The sequence below is a fragment of the Zalophus californianus genome, chromosome 5 (genome assembly GCF_009762305.2).
Source record: "Zalophus californianus isolate mZalCal1 chromosome 5, mZalCal1.pri.v2, whole genome shotgun sequence".
Lineage (NCBI taxonomy): Eukaryota > Metazoa > Chordata > Mammalia > Carnivora > Otariidae > Zalophus > Zalophus californianus.
In genome coordinates this window covers 34,531,544-34,552,389 of record NC_045599.1, presented here as the reverse complement: position 1 = coordinate 34,552,389, position 20,846 = coordinate 34,531,544, and the positions used below count along the sequence as shown (strand labels likewise).

Here is a 20,846-nt window from a genome sequence, read left to right as displayed (position 1 = left end):
TCTGCGTGATCTTGGGCAAGTTAGCTAAACGTCTGTGCTCAGCTTCTTTATCCCGATGGCCCGGGTATGAGGGTGGTACAGGAGGATGTAGGTAAAGCACTCAGGACAAGGCCTGCCATATAGCTACTGTCCTCATCTTCCTTCTCAGGGCCATTCAAAAGCTCCCCATGGCCTTCAGGACAAGGCCCGAATCCTTAGCATAGGACTCCAGGCCCTCCAAGGGTCTGGCAGCCCCTTTTGACATTCCCGGCCTACCTTCTCCCTCCCCACTCTCCACACAGACCCTCTTGAGATACTGTAAGGAACCAGCTCACTCACCTATGGCCTTTGTCCACTCTGCTCCCTCTGCCTGTTTTGCTTCTCCCTTGCTCACCCACCTTCCTCTGGCTAACTCCTCCCTGTCTTCAGGATTTGGCCCAGCGCCCTCCATGAGGAGCCTCCCCTGACCACCAGGCCCAAACACAGAGCCACTGGGCCCCCTTCTTTCCTTTTCCCCACCCCCTCCTTAGACTGCAAGCCACTTGTGTGGGTCACTTTGTCTTGCTAGCTGCGTTGCACATGATAGGACAAGTGACAGCCAGAGAGTGAGGTTGCCATGCAGGCTGTCACCCAAGGGCAGTGAGCACAGGGGCACATGTCTGAGCAGCAGACCCCTGGAGCCTGTGCTGGCTCCCCTTGAAGCACAGGCAGCATCTGGCCCCGGCCTGAGCTGAGGAAACCCTAGAAAATGAGCTTTCTTGGCCACAGAGGCAGAGAAAAGAGTGAAGGGACAGGGAGCGCCTGGGTGGCTCAGTCGGTTAGGCGTCTGCCTTCGGCTCAGGTCATGACCCCGGGTTCCTGGGATTGAACCTTACTACTTGCTCAGCGGGGGGGTCTCCTTCTCCCTCTCCCTCTGCCTGCCGTTCCCCCTGCTTGTGCTCTCTCTCTCTCTCTCTCTCTGTCAAATAAATAAATAAAATAAAAAAAACCAAAACGGTAAAGGGACAAATGCAAGGTCATTACCATTTGCATTGGAGGCATAAAACCTGGAAAATAATACAAGTTACAGTAACATGGAATGGGTGCTTTCTCTGTACCAGGCCCTGTGCTGGGGCCCTTATAGGTAGCATCTCACTGAATTCTTACCACAATCTCATGAGGTGGGGGACAGCCACACTCTATAGAGAAGGAAACTGAGGCCCAGAGAGGTTAAGTGACTTGTGCAAGGTCTCCAAGCTTGTGGGTGTTCTGTCTCTAGGGCCACGCTATAGGAGATGGCCCCATGGATTCAGGCCCTTGCTGTGGTTCAACAAGTGACAAGAACAGGAAACCTCCAGAGTGGAACACGGAGTGAAGGACAGGGTGCGGGAAAGAAAAGATGGGGGGCAGGAATGGGCACAGATGGCTCTAAGGCCAGGGAGCTCCCTCTGCTGCCCCTGTCCTAATGGCTAGACGCCAACAGGCCCTGATGGGGGTCCCCTGTGTCCCAATGGGCACCTCCAGCCTCAAGGACTCAGTTGCAAACACCCACCTAAAGGAAGCTGGCCTTAAATTCCCATCGCTTCCAGTGTTTTACACACCTCTAGGCTCAGCCCGAGGCAGGGTCTAAGACCAGGAGGGTGCTGGGTGCAGCAAGTGAGGAGGGAAATGAGAAGCCACAAGCCCCCTCAAATGCCACCCAGGTGATCCTGGGCCTCACTTCTGTGAGGAGGTGAATGGGGGGGGCACACCTGAAAACATCCACCTCCCTAGGAGTGTTGGGGGTGGGGAGGGAGTACTGTTCATGGGACCCAGTCATAAACAGCAGTGGGGAGAGAAGAATCAGGGGAAGGGAAGGATAAGGCGAGGAAGGCGTGGGAGAGGGACAAGTATAAAAACCTTGGAGGCAGGGAGCCGGAGGCCGGGGATTCCCCCAGAGAGGGACTCAGGCTGGACCAGATGCAGAGAACAATGGGCCTCCAGGCTGGGGAGCAGGAAGGGAAGGGGGAGGGCAGGCACATGGTCAGGTCAGAGAGACCCCCCGGCTTCAGGAGCCCAGGCCATGGGCGCCCTCATGGGTCCATGTGGGCAGGGACTGCCCCGGGGCCAGGGCAAGAGCCGGAGCTACCAGGTGAGACCGGCTATTCAGTTCTCAACACCCACCACACACAAAACATCATCGCCTGTGCCTCTGAGCCAGGACCTGGCCCTTCACACATCATTTCATTTGTCCTCACAGTTTCCTGCTGTGAGGGCTACTATTCTTATTCCCATCCACACTCTTAACGATGGAGTGGTGGAAGCCCAGAGAGGGTAAGTGACTTGTCCCACATGACCCAGCTGGTAAATCGCAGAGTCAGGATTTGAACCCAGGCAGTTTGGCCCCTGTGGCCGCTCTCTTAATCACAGCTGCTTCCGGAGGACGAAAGTGGGTGATCGGGGCAGAGTCAGGACTTAGAGGTAGATGAGTGTGGGAAAAGACCGGAATGGCAGAGGAATAATGATATGAGGGAAACAAAGAGAGCAGCGGAAAGGAGAGACACAGGGAGCATGACATGCCCAGGAGGGGTCTCGGGGGGCAGGCAGGGGCTCAGGCTCTCTGCACTTGCCTACACAGCGGCTCCCTTTCCCTCAGGGGCCGCCTTACGTGGATAGCACCTTCCCATCAGCCTGTCCCTGGAGCCCTGGCCCATCCTCCTCTGCCGCGGGCCCCTCGGGCTTCACGGGAAGCCCTCTCTCTCTAATTGGCATTGAAACTTACAGCCCTCCCTTTTCCTGTAGGTGGGGTTTCCATAGGAAAAAGCTGCTTCTCCGTTTCCCCAGCCCAGCAACTGTTTGGAAGTCCGATCCCCACATCCTGCTTTTACTGGGTCAAGTCCCTCTTGGACCGGCTCTTGTCCATCATTTACCGAAGGGGACCCACGGGTGCCCACTTCATCAGTGCTTGGACCTCTGAGATCTCTTCAGATGAAGATGGCCTTGCCTGGGAACCTTGCTACTTCCATCATCATCTAATTATGGGACGAGGCTGTGACAGCTGGTCTGGGGGCAGGAGAACGGGGCTAATCAAGCCCCTTGGGAAACACTGGAGGACTTGCCTAGCCTTTGAAGAACTGTAGTGGTTTCTGAGTCTAGCCCATTCTGGCGGTAAGCATGATGCGACTTCTGCCACTTCTGCTGGGGCTTTTGGGGTCAGGTGGCTACTTGTTCCTTCCAGGGCATGGTCAGGAAGTGGCGACTCTCACTGTGAAATACCAAGTGGCAGAAGAGGTGCCGTCCGGCACAGTGATAGGGAAGCTGTCCCGGGAACTGGGCTGGGAGGAGAGGCACGGGCAGACGAAGGCGGCCTTCCAGGTCCTGCAGCTGTCTCAGGCACTCCCCATCCAGGTGGATCCTGAGGATGGCTTGCTTAGCACAGGGAGGCGGCTGGACCGAGAGCAGCTTTGCCGGCAGCAGGATCCCTGCCTGGTTTCCTTTGACGTGCTTGCCACGGGGGACTTGGCTCTGATCCATGTGGAGATCCAGGTGCTGGACATCAATGACCATGAGCCACAGTTCCCCAAAGGTGAGCAAGGGCTGGAAATCTCTGAGAGTGCCTCTCTGCGCACCCGGATCCCCCTGGACAGAGCCCTGGACCCAGACACGGGCCCCAACACCCTGCACTCGTACACGCTGTCTCCCAGCGAGCACTTCGCCCTGGATGTCATCGTGGGGCCCGATGAGACCAAACATGCAGAACTTGTGGTGGTGAAGGAGCTAGACCGGGAAATCCACTCATTTTTTGATCTGGTGCTAACTGCCTATGACAGTGGGAAACCCCCCAAGTCAGGCACCAGCTTGGTCAAGGTCAATGTCCTGGACTCCAATGACAATAGCCCCGTGTTTGCTGAGAGCTCCCTGGCACTAGAAATCCAAGAAGATGCTGCCCCTGGTACTCTCCTCATAAACTTGACTGCCACAGACCCTGACCAAGGTCCCAATGGGGAGGTGGAATTCTTCCTCAGTAAGCATGTGCCTCCAGAGGTTTTGGACACCTTCAGTATCGATGCAAAGACGGGCCAGGTGATTCTGCGTCAACCCCTAGACTATGAAAAGAATCCTGCCTATGAGGTGGACGTCCAGGCAAGGGACCTAGGTCCCAATCCCATTCCAGCCCACTGCAAAGTACTCATCAAGGTTCTGGACGTCAATGACAATGCCCCAAGCATCCACATCACATGGGCCTCCCAGCCATCACTGGTGTCAGAAGCTCTTCCAAAGGATAGTTTCATTGCTCTCGTCATGGCAAATGACTTGGACTCAGGAAACAATGGTCTGGTCCACTGTTGGCTGAGCCAAGAACTGGGCCACTTCAGGCTGAAAAGGACCAATGGCAACACATACATGCTGCTAACCAACACCACACTGGACAGAGAACAGTGGCCCAAATATACCCTCACTCTGCTGGCTCAAGACCAAGGACTCCAGCCATTATCGGCCAAGAAACAGCTCAGCATTCAGATCAGTGATGCCAACGACAACGCACCTGTGTTTGAGAGGAGCAGATATGAGGTCTCTACTTGGGAGAACAACCCACCTTCTCTTCACCTCATTACCATCAAGGCTCAGGATGCAGACTTGGGCATAAATGGAAAAATCTCATATCGTATCCAGGACTCCCCAGTTTCTCACTTGGTAGCTATTGACTCAGACACAGGAGATGTCACTGCTCAGAGGTCACTAGACTATGAACAGATGGCCAGTTTTGAGTTCCGCGTGATCGCAGAGGACAAGGGCCAGCCCCAGCTTGCATCCAGCGTCTCTGTGTGGGTCAGCCTCTTGGATGTCAACGATAACGCCCCAGAGGTGATTCATCCTATACTCAGTGATGGAAAAGCCAGCCTCTCGGTGCTCGTAAATGCCTCCACAGGACACCTTCTGGTACCCATTGAAACTCCTAATGGCTTGGTTCCAGCGGGTGCTGATACACCACCACTGACAACCCACAGTTCCCGGCCATTCCTTTTGGCCACCATTGTAGCAAGAGATGCAGACTCAGGGGCCAATGGAGAGCTCCTCTACAGCATTGGGCGTGGGAATGAAGCCCAACTCTTTGTCCTCAGCCCCCACCTGGGGAAGTTGTTCATCAACATCACCAATGCCAGCAGCCTCATTGGGAGTGAGTGGGAGCTGGAGATAGTGGTAGAAGACTGTGGCAGCCCCTCCTTGCAGACCCAAGCCCTGTTGAGGGTCTTGTTTGTCACCAGTGTGGATCACTTGAGGGACTGGGCCCGGGAGCCTGGGACCCTAAGCACATCGGCACTCACAGTGATTTGCCTGGTCGTACTGCTGGCCATCTTTGGGTTGATCTTGGCTCTGATCATGTCCATCTGCAGGACGGAGAAGAAGGACAACAGGGCCTACAACTGTCGGGAGGCTGAATCTACCTACCGCCACCAGCCCAAGAGGCCCCAGAAACACATTCAGAAGGCAGATATCCACCTTGTGCCTGTGCTCAGGGGCCAGGTGGAGGAGCCTGGCGAAGTCGGGCAGCCCCACAAGGAATCAGGCAAGGAAGGGATGATGGAAGCAGGCTGGGACCCGTGCCTGCAGGCCCCCTTTCACCTCACGCCAACGCTGTATAGAACCCTGCGTAACCAAGGCAACCAGGGAGCACAGGCTGAGAGCCGAGAGGTGCTGCAAGACACTGTCAACCTCCTTTTCAACCATCCCAGGCAGAGGAACGCCTCCCGGGAGAACCTGAACCTTCCTGAGTCCCAGCCTGTGATGGGCCAGCCACGCTCAAGGCCCCCAAAGGTTATGGGCAGCCCCACAGGGAGGCTGCCAGGAGACCTCGGCAGCGAGGAGGCCCCACTGAGTCCACTGGCCTCCTCTGCAACCCTGAGGCGGCAGCCAAACCTCAATGGCAAAGTGACCCCCGAGAAAGAGTCGGGTCCCCGTCAGATCCTGCGGAGCCTGGTCCGGCTATCGGTGGCTGCTTTTGCGGAGCGGAACCCTGTTGAGGAGCTCACGATGGACTCTCCTCCTGTTCAGGTAACCGGGTGTGGGCAGCTCTCTCTGTGGTCACCCCTGGACCACCACATCAGACACCCCTATTACCCTTACATTCGTCATATTCATTCCTGAGGCTCTCCAGGGACTTTATGGTACATTGGATGCAGTGAGTGAGGGCACAGTTCTGGGGTTAACAAAATCTAGCTGTGTGATCCTGGGCAACTTACTGTCTCTGAGCCTTCGTTTCCCTATAAAACAGAGTTGATGGTAAGAGCATCTGCCTTGCAGAGTTGTCCTGAGGATTTGATCAGTTAATTCCTATAAAGCACATACTCAACGTGCCTGGCACAAGTAGACACCCAGCAAAAGTTTAAGAATACAAGCTTTGGGATAAGCCTCCTGGGTTCAAATCCTGACTCCACCTCTTCCTAGCTGTGAACCACAGGAGTGTTACTCAGCTTCTCTGTTGAAGATATCTATGTTAATAGCACCCATCTCCTAAATTTGCTTGAAGATGAAATGAGTGCACTTAAAGCCTAGAATAATGTCCAGCACACGGTCAGCCCTCAGCAAATGGTTACAATGACTTCTGCAAAGCCCTCTTGTTGTCTGGGCAGCCTTCCTATGAAGCAGGCCAGCATGGGCAGCATTGCCCCTGTGCTCAGGGGCTGCATTTGACTTGCCTGAGACTAGACTTTGTTGGCTAGGCCTGCAGAATGAGGCAGGGGAAACAATCTCAGAACTTGGGAGTCTGATCTAGGTTCAAATTTCAGCATAGCCACTCAGTAGCTGGGCAACCTTGGGCAAGTCTGTCCAACATCAGAGCCTCACTTTCCTCAAATGGCAATTATGATTCCAAACTTACCCTGTGCTACCTCCCAGGGGTTGAGGATTAAATGGAATAATGAAGGACAAAGTATCTAGTGACCTAGGATTTACTGGACAAAAATGGGAAATCTTTTTCAGGGACGGTACCTGATCTCACACCCATATCTGTTCCTCTGCACTTCAGATAACTTTCCCTGTGCCAGGCTGCCCACTCAAGACACACGTCTGTTTGGCCAAGCAATCAACTCAGGTTTCCTGTGGCGCAAGGACACAGCTTCCTTCCCCCACATCCTCCCCAGGAAGCCACCTGGAGAGAGCCCCACTGCTCTCTTAGGAGTCTTGCCCTGAGCCCTGTGTAGCTCCAGAGGTTGCCCAGAGCCATTTACTCATTCATTCATTCATTCATTCATTCATTCATTCTTCAAATGCTTACTGAGTGAGCTTTTTGAACCAAACACTGTGCTGGTTGTTGGTGAACAGAGACAGCAGAGAGCAGGCACTGGGGGTGAACCCACTGGGGTGATGGGAAAGAAGGGTGTCCAGCTGGGATCAATGTGAGGGTAGGAGGCAACTTGCCTAATGCTCATGTCTTTCCAGCATCACAGTGCCACAGTGAGTCAGATCTGGGTTCAAATTCTAGCCCTGACACTAACTGATATGTAGCCCCTCTGAGCCTCACTTTCCACATCTGCAAAATGGGTATGATGGTATCTTTTCCCTAGGGTTATTATAAGAATTAAATGAGATTATACACCACCCTACAGTTATTAAGTGCTTGTCAAAAGATCTATTAATAAATGAATCACAGGGGCACTAGCTGCCTCAGTCAGTGGAGCATGTGACTCTTGATCTTGGGGTCATGGGTTCGAGTCCCACAGTGAGCACAGAGATTACTTAAAAAAAGTTTAAAAAAATAAATAAATGAATTATATACGTTCACTCATTTGATCCTTATAGCTACAACCACACGGGCCTTGATATTATTCCCTTTTTACTGCTGAGGAAACTGAGGCTCAAAATGCTTAAGTAATTTCTCAAGGCCATCCAGATGGAACTGGGGCAACGGCGGATTTAGGATTTGAATCCGCGTCTGACTGATTCCAGAGTCTGCACTCTGACTATGAAGCAACCCTAAACAACAACACTATGCTCAGGCTGTGACACTCAGGGAGTGTCTCTGAACTATCAGCTAACGCTTGGAAGAGTGGCAGGTGCCTTAGGAGGGCTTCTGGGACTGGGTCAGGAGATGTGATCTGCCCTGAGGCAGGCAACTGGGCCCCAGCCCTCTTCGAACTGTCCTCTGTGGTTGGCACTGCCTAGCTGGAGCTGCCCAGAGAGGCTGAGTGGGCCTTCTCAGGAAAGACTGCGGGTAGGTCCAGGATTTCTAAGAGTAACAACCCATAATCTTTTCATTCTCTGAGCATTTTAAATTCTCAGACCACTGGGTGAATTAATCCTGACCACCCTGCGAAGGAGGCTGGATGGGTATTTCCAGCTCCAGCTTAGAGACGAGGAAACTGAGGTCTGAGAATGTCTAAAAACCTGCCTGACATTACACAAACTAGAAATGACCTTGAACTAGAACTTAGCCTCCCGAGACTGGGTCTGTTGCTTTCGCCTTCACAAGGCCCTGCAGGGTCTGGCCTTGACATCTCGCCCGACCCCTGCCCCATTCTGCAGCCTCTCTGAACCTCTGCCCTCTCCTCCAGACTTTCAGCCTGCATTGCCTTCTGTTTTCATTCACACCCTTGTTGAATGAATGAAAGAATGAATAAATGAATGATTGAATGATGCCATTTTGCTTTCTCCAGAGTAGAGTCTTGCACTGGCCCCACTAAAATTGGCTGAGTGTTTGAGTACTGCTGAAGGTGGGGAAATAACTCCTTAAGATAATCCTTATCAAATTAATAATGAATTTATGGTCAGGAAATGCGTTTTTCAGCCCCATCCCGCAGATTCCAGCAAGAGCAGGTCACTCGGATGAGAAGGAGGGGTGGGCTCAGGGGGTCCCCCTTCTCTCCCTCAGACTCCCAGGTCTTGTGGTGACATGACAAAGCAAGGATCCTGCCTGCACAGGTCCCTGCCTCCGTCACTGTACACCATCCCCCATCTGATCACACAAACATCTGAAGCTGGAGGAAAGACTATAAAAAGAAAGCGCCGGCATTGAGGGAAACATCCGGCAAGGAAGTGTGCTGGGTCGGAATTGTGTGGAGTCAACAGATTTTTCCTGTCTTGCAGCAAATCTCCCAGCTGCTGTCCTTGCTGCATCAGGGCCAATTCCAGCCCAAACCAAACCACCGAGGAAATAAGTACTTGGCCAAGCCCAGCGGTGGCAGGTAAGCAACACATGGACCCACAGGCTTCTCAAGCCCCCCACCGGCTTGCCTTCACCCTGGAGCCTCTGTGATCTGAGGAAGGGTGAGCACATCCCAGACAGCGGCCCCCTGGAAGAGCAGCGGACAGCATCCATCCCCCCATCCCAGTCAGGGTGGTCCTGGAGCAACTGTATTTATAGTATTTACAGGACCCAGAGTCTCTAAGGAAATGACTTCATCCCTGAGGTTCTATCTGCCCCCTGATTGCAGAGGTGCTAGGCTATGGGCTTTAAATGTGTAACTTTCAGCTTTCTTTGTCTTGACCCTTAAACGTAATTATGAAGTTTCCCTGACTGAGGACATCAGTGTGTGGGTGTGTTCTTTTGGGCAGTCCTAGAATTAAAGAGAGCTCAAGAGGACATCTAATCTAACTCCTTTTTGTTACAGATATAGAAACTGGGGCTCTAAATAGTTTGATACAACCCAGCTATGTTCAATTTGAGCAAGCCAGGTAAATCCTTGGGGCCTCAGTTTTTTACCTGTAAAATAGAGGTCACCATACTTCCTTGCAGTGATGGGGTAAGGATTTAACGATCAAATGTATTTTCAGCTCATAGCCCAGTGGCTGGCACATAGTAGGTGCACAGCTGACACTAAAAGTCCTTTCCTACGAAAGCGACTTTGTTCGAGGTCACATGGCCAGTGAGTGGCAAAGCTGGAACCAGCTCGGGGCACCTGACTCCAGGTTCAGTGCTCTTGCCTTGACAATTCATGGCTTCTTTTTTGCAAAGATGGTGGGAGGTAGTGTAGAGTAGCAGTGAGTACACACACTCCATAGTCACATCAGCCTGGATTTGAGTTTTGGCTTTCACACTTAATCCGTGGGGACCTCGGGCAAGGTGCATAATTTTCACAAGCCTTGGTTTTCTTATTTGCAAAATGGGAATAACAACGGGAGAACCCCTTACAGATGTGAAAAGTTTGAGGATAAGGTGCGTATAACTTGCAAAGCCTAAGGCCTGCCTCAGAGTAACTGTTTAATAAACATTAGTTGTCATCATCACTTGCAAAATTGCCACCTCCCTCCTGATCGCTTCATGGCAGCAGAAATGGTCACAGAAAAAAAAGCAGAAAGGACCGCAGACCTTAAAGCCCCTCGGGGAGCCTTCCCACCTGCTGGAATGTGGGGCCAAACCTGCCTCCCCATACTGAGGCAGTCCCAGGAACTGGCCTCCCCCAGGTGGCAGGCAGGGTCTGTGGGAGGGAGAGGCCAGGGTGGAGATAGCAGGAGTCAGGGAGAGTCTGAGTGGCTTTCTGATTCCGGTCTAGGATTTGGCCTCAAATAGGAAGTATGGAATATATTCAGTCACTTTGTCCACAAAGTATTTATGAAGCACCTACTATGTGCCGGGCCCTGTTCTGAGCACTGGCTGACCAGGGAATGAGACAGATAAAAATTTCTGCTCTCACTGGAGCTCATCATACTCAGATGGCTGGAGGTGGATGGAGAGATGGATGGACAGATGACTGCCTTGTCTCAACCAAAGTTACTACACTCCTACTCTGGGCCAGGCAATGCGAAGGAATGGGAGGGACAATGGTGAATAATAATATCAATGCATTCATTGTTTCTTCTTTTGCTGAGTGCTTAGAGGTGCCAGGTACTAGCTTCTTTACATACACTGTCTCATTTTGCCTGCCCCTTGAGGTGGGTGTTATTTATCACCTCCATTTTACAGATGAGGCAACAGATGGAGAGTAGGCAGGAGGCCTGGGACCAAGTAACCCAGGTCGGTCTGACTCTGAAAGCCGGGCTGTGTATCCACCTCCTTAAGTGGATGGATGAATGCTGGCATGAGTAGAAGAATGTTCATGAGCAGGAATGAATGAATCTGTGTGTGAATTTCCTCACTCGTGGACTTTGCAGGAGTGCAATCCCAGACCCAGAATGCCCAGGTACCCGGGCTGGTGGCCAGGCAGAACCAGACCAGGAGGAAGGGTGCTTGGATCCTGAAGAGGACCTGTCCGTGAAGCAGCTGCTAGAAGAAGAGCTGTCAAGCCTGTTGGACCCACACACAGGTAAGGACTCCTCAGGATCACCCTGAGCCTGCTTCTACCCCCATAGTCCCCCACATCTCCAGACGTCAGCCTTCTCCACAGGAGAACACAGACATTCTGTTTCTGGGGAGGGATATCAGCAACATTTTACTTTCCCTAATGCTTCAGACGGTCTTCATTTGTTTAAATACCAGATTCTACTTTGATTATTCATTTAAAAAATCCTAAGAATAGTAAATGAGCTCTTGGTGTGTGCCAGTACTACTAGGAAGTATCTTACACACATTAGCTCAGTTAAGCTTTTAAACAGTCTTTGGAGGTAGATGTTATGAGCTCCAATTTAGAGATAAGCAAACTGAGGCTCAGAGAAGTACCATAGCCTGCCCAGAGTCACTTAGCTCATCAGTGACCGAAGGGGAGCCAACCTGGGCCTGCCTGCCATCAGGAGACCTCCCCTTACTTCCTAAACCACCCATCTGTGTTTCTTTGGTGGGTTTAAACATCCTCCCATCCTGAAAACTGAGTCAATTCTTTAATGTGTTAACATATCTAATCGAAACAAAAATAACATTTTCTAGAGAAACAATTCGTTTTGATAGAAAGTAAAAAATCTGGACTTTAATTCAAGAATGTGCTAACTGGGGCACCTGGGTGGCTCAGTCGGTTAAGCATCTGACTTTGGCTCAGGTCATGATCTCAGGATCCTGGGATCAAGCCTCCACCCCCGCCCCTCTCCTCTGAATTCACCAGAGGGTCTGCTTATCCCTCTGCCCCTCCCCCTGCTCATGCTCTCTCCGTCTCTCTGTTTCTCTCTCAAATAAGATCTTTTAAAAAAGTAAAATAAAATAAAATAATTAAATTTAAAAAATTAAAAAAGAATGTGCTAGCTGGACACTGGTCAGCCTCCTTTAGGTAACACACCATACCTCTGTCCATACCTACACGGTGGTTTTCTGTTTCTGTACAATAATCTTTTTCTCAACTGGACATATCCTATGTGCTCCATCTGGCTGCAAACACACCGAAAGCATGGCAGAGACTTCCTTTTCCTTGGTTAAAAAAACATAGCTAACATTTATTGAGAGCTTTCTATGTGCTAGTCCCTGTTCTATGTTCCTCGTGAGAAAATTTTAGAGAGGAATTATTCATTATCACCATTTCATAAAGAAAAAAACTGAGGGCCAAGGTTGTTTGGTAATTTTCCCAACATTGACAATGTGGCTCTAAATTAAAAGCAAAATTAAATCTAATTAAAATTAAGTAAAATGAAAAAATTCAGTTCCTCAGTTATACCAGCCACATTTCAAGCTCTCAATAGCCACATATGGTTAGTGGATATTGCTTTGGACAGCACACATATAGAAAGTTTTATAGGACAGCATTGTCTAGACTCTACAGCTGTGAGGTCCAACACATTAGCCACTAGCCACATATGAAAATGGCTAGTCACAATCAAGATGTGATATATGGCGGCCCCTACCCAGCTCAGTGGGTAGAGCATGCATCTCCTGATCTCAGGGTCGTGAGTTCAAGCTGCACACTGGGCATAGAGATTACTTTAGAAAGAAAAAAAAAAAAAATCTAAAAAACAAAACATCCATCTTCAAGTCCCATGTTGGGCATAGAGCTTACTTAATAAAAATAAAAAGCATAAAAAAGTGTAACTTATTATTTTTTAAAAAGATGTGATAAACATATAAAACACACTTCAGATTTTGAAGACTTAAGAATGTCAAATATTTCATTAATTTAAAAAATACTCATGACATGATAAAATGGCATTACGTTTAAAATGTTTTACAAATTGATTTCGCCTTTTCTTTTCACTTTTTTAACCTGCCTCCTAGAAAATTTAAAATGACCTCTCTGGCTCACATTATATCTGAACCGGCCAGCTCTGGGCTGGAACCTGAGTGCTCAGCGGCCATATGGTCCTGCCTTTCCACAGCACAGAGGTCATGGAGGATGCTGGGGGATGATGAGGGCACCAGGGATAGAAAAGCCTGTGCTGCTCACAGGGCAGAGCTGCCAAGGGGCTTTTGGTGAGCTTGCTGACCCCGGGGGTCATGGCTGCATCCATCTGATGCTATGATGAGGACAACATTTTAATGGTTGCATGAGCTCAGTTACTGCGCACAGCAACCTGACAAGATGAATACTACTATTTCACCACTTCATGAGACATGAAGAAGGCTCAGAGAGGTTAAGCAATTTTCCCAAGGTCACACTGCTCATAAATGGCAAAGGTGGGAAATCAAGCCAGCCCAGCATCCACCTGCCTCTGGGTGGACTCCCCATCACTTTTCAGCCATTCTCATACACTCTAGCAATTTTCTCATTCCAAGCTTCATAAGCTCTCTGACCCTTGTACAAAGGCCTGATTCTGTAACCAAAAGAGTTTCAACCTTATTACCCCCAAGTCTCAGGGAACTAAGGTTTACATTTCCCAAATGCCCAGGGTTAATATTTATGTTCACTGAGTCATTCAAGAAATGCTTACTAAATCCCAGGCATGGGCTGGACCGGGTGGGAAGAGGCCTGCCCTGCCTTACAGCCTTCACAACTCCTCCCTGACAAGGCAAGACAGAGACTCATTTATCAGTATAAACAGCCATGAGCTGTATTTTGGAATAACTTTTCCAAATTACAAAAGTAGTATTTGGTTAAGGTAGAAAAATGGAGGTAAACGAAAAGAGAATAAATCACTTCTGTCCAGGAGTAATTCCAGTTAACATTTTGACATACCTCCTTCTAGTCTTTTATTATATGCACAGATTCTAAAGCAGCTCACCTTAAGCAAACATTAAACACATGATGAAGTGGATGTTGTACTTTTGTTTTTTTTTTAAGGCACAGTTTCTGAACCATAAGACTTATATTTTCTTTCTTTGCCTTGGCCTCTACCATCCGGCCTAGGGCTAGTTTTTTTGAGATAGCATTTTTGTTGAAGAGATGGGAAAAGAAAAGTGCCATAGTGGCATTAAGGATCTAGGGGACAGTTTTTCACTGCCCCTGCCCCTTTCCTGGGACAGTGCTTAGCCTGCCTCTAGGCCTGAGTTTCCTGCAGTTTAGAAGCCAATGTTGAGGAGTTTAGGGCATAGTGATGGTCCAGACCTTCCTAGGCCTGGGGAATCCGTAGGCCACAGGTATGCACCCCGAGTGCCCTGGGGGAAATGGCAGGAAGCTACTCAGAGAGTGGGTAGGAGGGTACAGGCATATGGGGCTCCGAAGTCATCAGCTATGGGGTCAAATCTGGGTTGGTTGCCTGGTAGATGGGTGATTCAACTTCTTGGAACTTCGTTTCCTCATCCCTAAAATGGAATAGCACTCTTCACTTCAAAGGTTTGTGCGGAGGTTAAATTACTTGGCGTGGAGGAACTTAATAAATGGTCACTATTACCATGAATACAAACAGATGGCAGCACCAAGCCAGGAACTACGGCCTGGGCTAAGAAAAGGGATGCCCCCCCACCCCCACCTCCGCACCATCCACAGCTACTAATGCCCTGAGAGAGTGAAAATCCTGGCTGGCCGCAGTGGTTGAAAGAAAGACACCTAGCCCGAAACACAGCAGGATCGGGAAATTCTTTAGAAAAGGGCCAATTTCTAATTCTAGGCCTCCTTCCTCCTCCTGCCTCCTCCCCACTCAGCTCCTGCGGGTCCTTCAGTCGGCAGCCTTCCTGCCCAACGAGCTTCCCCGTCAGGGCCTCTTCCTTCCCGCCCCGTCGGGCCTCCCCGTCTGTGCCCCGCCATTTCCCTTCCCTCCTTGGTCCGGAGCCCTCGCCCACGACCCCACCCTCGGCTGCCCGGCCCCGCCCCGCCCCCCCACTCCGGCCCTCACCGGCTCCCCTCCACCCCGTGCAGGCCTGGCCCTGGACCGGCTCAGCGCCCCCGACCCGGCCTGGATGGCGAGGCTCTCTCTGCCCCTCACCACCAACTACCGCGACAACGTGTTCTCACCAGACGCTCCGGCCGTAGAGGAGCCCAGGACCTTCCAGACGTTCGGCAAGGCGCCCGGGCCTGAGCTGAGCCTGACAGGCACGCGGCTGGCCAGCACCTTCCTCTCGGAGATGAGCTCACTGTTGGAAATGCTGCTGGAGCAGCGCTCCGGCGTGCCGGTGGAGGCGGCCTCCGAGGTGCTGCGGCGGCTCTCGGTGTGCGGGAGGACCCTCAGTCTGGACCTGGCCACCAGCGGGGCCTCGGGCACGGAAGGACAGGGGGGCCCGGGGGCAACGAAGGGGGCCGAGGGCAGGACTGGCGAGGGCAGCAGCAGCAGCAGCAGGGGCCTGTGGATCCAGGGACCAGGGGCCCTGGGAGACGTCAGGGAGCCCAGGCCCTAGAGGATCCTGGGACATGAGCTGCTTTCTAAAATCTTTGAACTCACGGTCCAGCGGTGGCCCAAGAACTTTAGGATGACCGATGGTGCCCCGCAGAGGAGGCAGGGGCCCCACGACTAATAGCTGGCTGATCAAAGCAGCCCCTTGTTAGGGGCTGGCTCTGCCTGTGAGTTTTTTGGAGGACGGAGATGTTTGTGGCTGAAACAAGTGTTTGCTGGCAAAACACGTGTAGAGCACAGGGGGTCAGTCCTCCCCTTGGGACAGATGCCAAGGAGTGTCCTAAGCAAGAAAGGATGGCCTCATCGCATACTTGAGGGTGGGGGCTGGATCCTGGGGTGCCAGGCAAAGCTCTCTGACCTACTAATAAAGGAAAAGCACTGGTTCATTCTCCTGTGTGCACCTGTCGTGGGGGCGGGGTAGGAGAGGTTAACAGAGAGAGGGTTCCTTGTCACCCATTCCCTGGCAAGAGGGAATGCTGGACCTGGATGGGAGTAGAGCACAGAGGTAGACAGTGATTAACATGTGGACTCCTGACCCCACTTCTCTATTGCTACATTATCAAATAATCTGCAAAATTAGGGCTAAGAAAAGCATGACTATTTATGGAATGTTTACCTGAACCAGGCCTAGGCTTTACACTAGGATTTAATTTAATTTTCCAACAACCCTAGGAGGGAGGTGTTATCCCCATTTCACAGACAAGGACATGAGGCTTGGAGAAGCAGAGGGTCTTGCCCAAGATCAAGAGTAGAAGCAGAGGGGTGCCTGAGTGGCTCAGTTGGTTAAGCGTCTGACTCTTGATTTTGGCTCAGGTCTAGATCTTGGGGTCATGAGATCAAGTCCAGGTGGGGCCACTCATGCTCAGCAGGGCTTCTGCTTCTTTCCCTCTTCCTTTGTCCCTCCCCCTGCACATGCACGCTCTCTCACTCTCTCTCTCTAAAATAAATAAATCTTGGGGCGCCTGGGTGGCTCAGTCGGTTAAGTGTCTGCCTTTGGCTCAGGTCACGATCCCAGGGTCCTGGGATCGAGCCCCGCATCCGGCTCCCTACTCCGCGGGAAGCCTGCTTCTCCCTCTACCACTCCCCCTGCTGGTGTTCCCTCTCTCGCCATGTCTCTCTCTGTCAAATAAAATCTTAAAAAATAAAAAATAATAAGCTAAATCTTAAAAAAAAAAAAAAAGAGTAGAGGCAGAGCCAAGATTTGGAACCAGGACTGACCAACACCAAAACCTATGCCCTTGATCTTGACACTAGATTGCCAGCCAAGCAAAGGAAAGGAAAAGGCCCCACAAGTGAGCTTTTCTCAGTAGTGGACTTGTCTGAGTTCCCCCCTGTTGGAAAGAACATTTCTAAAGCTGCTCAGGCCTGCACGGCTCCGCATTTCCAAGCACAAAGCAAGAGGGACGTGGATCTGATCTGACGCAGGCCTGGGCCTCTGCAGGCTCCTGTCCTTTCCCAGTGATTAGCCCTTCAGGTACAGAAGTCATGTTTGCAGACCCAGCATTCGTGGGTAAATCTTCCTCTGTCGCAGCAGGTTTGGGCCTGTGAATTCAGGCCCTAGAGGACAGTGTATGAACTGGGTCTATGAAATCGATACTGACAACAGCAAAACTTCCAGGGCAGGAAGCAGCAAAGAAATAGCCAATATTTTTCCAAGGCTCAGCCTTATAATTTTCCTGGAAATTTCCAAGCAGTCATTCAGCCAGCCATTCAGCTTCTCAGTAGCATGGGACTCTCCTCGACACTGAAGGCAAAAATTCCTCTCTGTGCTCCTCCTTCCGTCCTTTTTGGAGGCCAGTACTCATGTTCACTGTCCACAGAAATGGGCCAATCATACTCCTGACCAAGGATAATGAAAGCCATGTAAACTTGGAATCCAATGTGGCACCATTATCCTGTTATTCTGTTACAGATGATGAAAATAAGGCTCCCGAAAGTTAAGGGCTTAAAGAGCAGAGTCTCTGGGCCTCTGATCACCTCACTTCAGGCTCCAGTGATTTCCTTCCAAGATCTGTGATTTTTAAGCTGTTGGGTTCCCCAAGGCAATGAGAGAGGCCAGGGAGACTCAGCAGGCAGGGTCTCCAGCCTGACCAGCCAGGAGACCGACACAAAGCAACATCTGATGTGTACTTACTTGTTGAGTGCATGAATGAATGAATAAATGAATAAATCAATACTTCAGAGTTCCCTTTTATCTGTATTGGAGCTCCAGCTAAGACGTCATTATGAAGAAAAAAAAGTTTCCATTATGTGAAATCAAAGTCTAAAACCCACAGAACTAGGAGCGCCTGGGTGGCTCAGTTGGTTAAGCGACTGCCTTCGGCTCAGGTCATGATCCTGGAGTCCCGGGATCGAGTCCCACATCGGGCTCCCTGCTCGGCAGGGAGTCTGCTTCTCCCTCTGACCCTCTTCCCTCTCGTGCTCTCTATCTCTCATTCTCTCTCTCTCTCAAATAAATAAATAAAATCTTAAAAAAATAAAAAAATAAAAAAAATAAAAACCACAGAACTAGAGTAGACAATGTTGACTGCCACCACCCCCCTCTTCAATTACTAGTTGGTTTTTGATACAGAGCTGGTGTTGGGAGGGTGGAGAGAAGAGATGGGGGAAGAGGTAATCTAAGAAACCTGGGACCTAATTAATTAATTAATTAAAAAGAAACCTGGAATCATGGCTGTCACCTAGATGATTGGATACCCTGGATCACTGCTTCACTCTGGGTCAGAAGTCCTTAATCTGTAGACTTTGTGATTACTAGGCAAATCCTTGTGTATAGGCATTTTTCCAGGCAGAAGATACGAAGTCCTTATAGGATTCTCCAAGGAACATGTTGACCTATGAAAGGTTATGCTGCTCTGGTCTCAGTCATGGCCTCAACCTCCACAAACACAGGTAATTTTAGTCGTAAGGAGCCAGAACATTATATCACCAAGGAAAAGGCAAGACTGAAAAAGCTGCCTTGTGCAAAGCCACATGGCGGGTGTGTAGCAGGGCTAGGATCTGGATCTGGGATTCATATGATTCTTTTTTTTTTTTAAAGACTGTATTTATTTGAGAGAGAGAGAGAGAAAGAGAGCATGAGCCAAGTGAGCAGGGGCAGAGGGAGAGGGAGAAGCAGACTCCCCACTGAGCAGGGAGCCCAACTTGGGGCTCCATCCCAGAACCCTGGGATCATGACATGAGCCGAAGGCAGACGCTTAGCCAACTGAGCTGCCCAGGTGCCCTTAATGTTCTTTTTAATATATCAGCGGTTCCTAACCTGGGGTCCAGGGTTGGGCTTCAAGATCCATGAATTAGCTGAATTGTATGCAAAATTGGAGGAAGCACACTTTTCTATGGGAAGAGTCAGTGATTTCACCACATTTTCAAAGGGCTCTGTGACCTAAATAAGATGAAGGACCCCTGCGATCCTCTCTGCCGGTCCTCGGTTCTGCCTTGCCTGCAGACCCTGGAGAACTCACGGGTAGAGCTGTTTCTGTTCTGGGGCAACTGATGTCCGGTCAGTGTGGGGATGTATGTACTTGAGGTCAGTGCCCCCTTCTAGCCTGGGGACACTCAGCCCTTTCCCAGGAGGAACAGGCTGAGAGTGACACGGGGTATGGTGACAGAATGGAGCGTGCTGAACAGGAGGGTTAGAGAAACTTCTTTGCATCAGCCAAGATGTCAAAGCTGAGACTTCGGACATGCTCAGAACAGTTTTCACCAAGATGGGCACTGTCCTCCGGGAGACTTAGGGAGCAGGCAAGCCAGCCAGCACTCAGTTAAATGTCATCTTACTTTGGAAAGCCCAGAGGGACATTTTTTATCAATAGTCAGCCATTCTCCAGCACGAGGAGTGCCGTGCAGTGCTCACTTGGAGCCTGGGGGCAGCTCAGAGATTGATAGGCAGCCTCCTTGTCTGTCACCCAACTTCAGCTTGGCAGCTCACTGACCCTACCTCTCCTCTGGCTGAAACAAGCTTGAGACGGCAACCACTACCCAGGGGACTCTGAAGAGAACCCAATCCCCACAGGAAGACAGGAGAGGGAGGGAGGTGTCTTAGCACAGGCTCAGCCTGGCACGTAGTATGCACCTAGACAATCGGTCAGCCTTTTCCAGCTCCTACTAAGGATGGAGTACAATGTAATGGGTAAGGGGAGGAAGGAGCCATGATCAGAAACACTCAATTCAGCAAACACTTTGTATTTATTGATTACTATGTGTCAGAAGTAGCACTGGAAATAGCAGTAGGGGGTATACAGAATCATTCATGCGACAAATATTTAAAGCACCTACTATGTGCTGGTAGACTTGGTGCTATTAGGTGGAGGGGCAATGCAGCAATGCATAAAACCACGCATTCTTTGAGTAAATGTTTACCGAACATTTACCAAGTACCCTGCACTGTATTAGCACTGAAGATATAACGAATCAAACAGCCTTGTTCCGACTACAGCATCAGGACTCCCTGAAAACAGCATCTCTGGATAAGGAAACTGAGGCAGCAGAGAATCACACAAAAGTCTCATTGCTGAGGGCACTAGGTCCCCAGCCTTGGATCTCCCAGTATCCTAACCCAGGCTGGCCCTCCTGGCAGGGGCCACTTCCCTGCCCTCCCCCTCCTATTTCCTTTCAGGGCATGGACAATGAGTCATTATTAATGGAATTTTAATGGCAAAAGCACAGCAGTGACTGGGTCTGTGGATGAAGCCCATCCCCTGGGGCCATGTGGAGACCGCAGTGCCTGAACAGCCAAGGATTTTCGGTCCCTTGACAACACCTCTCTCACGACTCTTCCATCCTTCCTCTCCACAAGGAGAGCTTAAAAATATCCTCCCTCCATGGTTGGCAGCCCGAATTGAATCAGTACTTAACTTGTAATGACTGAGGGGGAGGGAGGGCTGCATCTGGTCATCAAGACAGGACACCGTCCTGGGGCTGTGTGAACTGCCCCTCCTTCCCCCGGAAGGAATCAGGAACCCCAAATGACAACAGGAAGGGAAGAGGCTGAAATGCTGGGCTCCGCAGGAGGGCAGGAAATGACATTTTACAGAAGGTGCCTCAGGAAGGGTGATTGGCGGTCTGCACAGAGCTGGGCTCTGTGCTCAGCTCAGGCTGGGAAACATTGGGTTAACCAAGTTCTTCACTGCAGGACTTCTTGGAACCTTAAAGATGCTGATGTGCATTGTGAATCTATAAAAACGGGATGTCTGGTACAGCATTTCCCAAACTTATTCGACCACAGAAACCTTTCTTTTCTTTCTTTCTTTTTTTTTTTTTTGCAGAGAGATTAGTGCACTGTATAACTTAAAAACCTGAGCTTTAACCAATGTGTGTACGGAGCCTCCACCGGCATGGGGCCTTGTGCTAAGTGC

The 20,846-nt window shown here is 50.5% G+C and overlaps 2 protein-coding genes across 2 annotated transcripts in view; one reads left to right on the top strand and one right to left on the bottom strand.

Moving 5' to 3' along the window:
* The window catches only part of RNF14 (ring finger protein 14), a 40,947-nt gene extending 25,808 nt beyond the window's left edge, over positions 1-15,139 (bottom strand). The window contains exon 1 of the mRNA XM_035727746.1: positions 15,117-15,139. The gene's annotated coding sequence lies outside the window, so the exon portion shown is untranslated. The remainder of the gene's footprint in view (positions 1-15,116) is intronic.
* On the top strand, positions 2,809-15,865 carry PCDH12 (protocadherin 12). Its single transcript, XM_027606186.1, has 4 exons — positions 2,809-5,991; positions 9,022-9,119; positions 11,026-11,177; positions 15,021-15,865. Exons 1-4 carry the CDS (start codon positions 3,112-3,114, stop codon positions 15,494-15,496), a joined length of 3,606 nt encoding a protein of 1,201 aa, XP_027461987.1. The 5' UTR covers positions 2,809-3,111; the 3' UTR covers positions 15,497-15,865.
* The last annotated feature ends 4,981 nt before the right edge of the window (positions 15,866-20,846 follow it).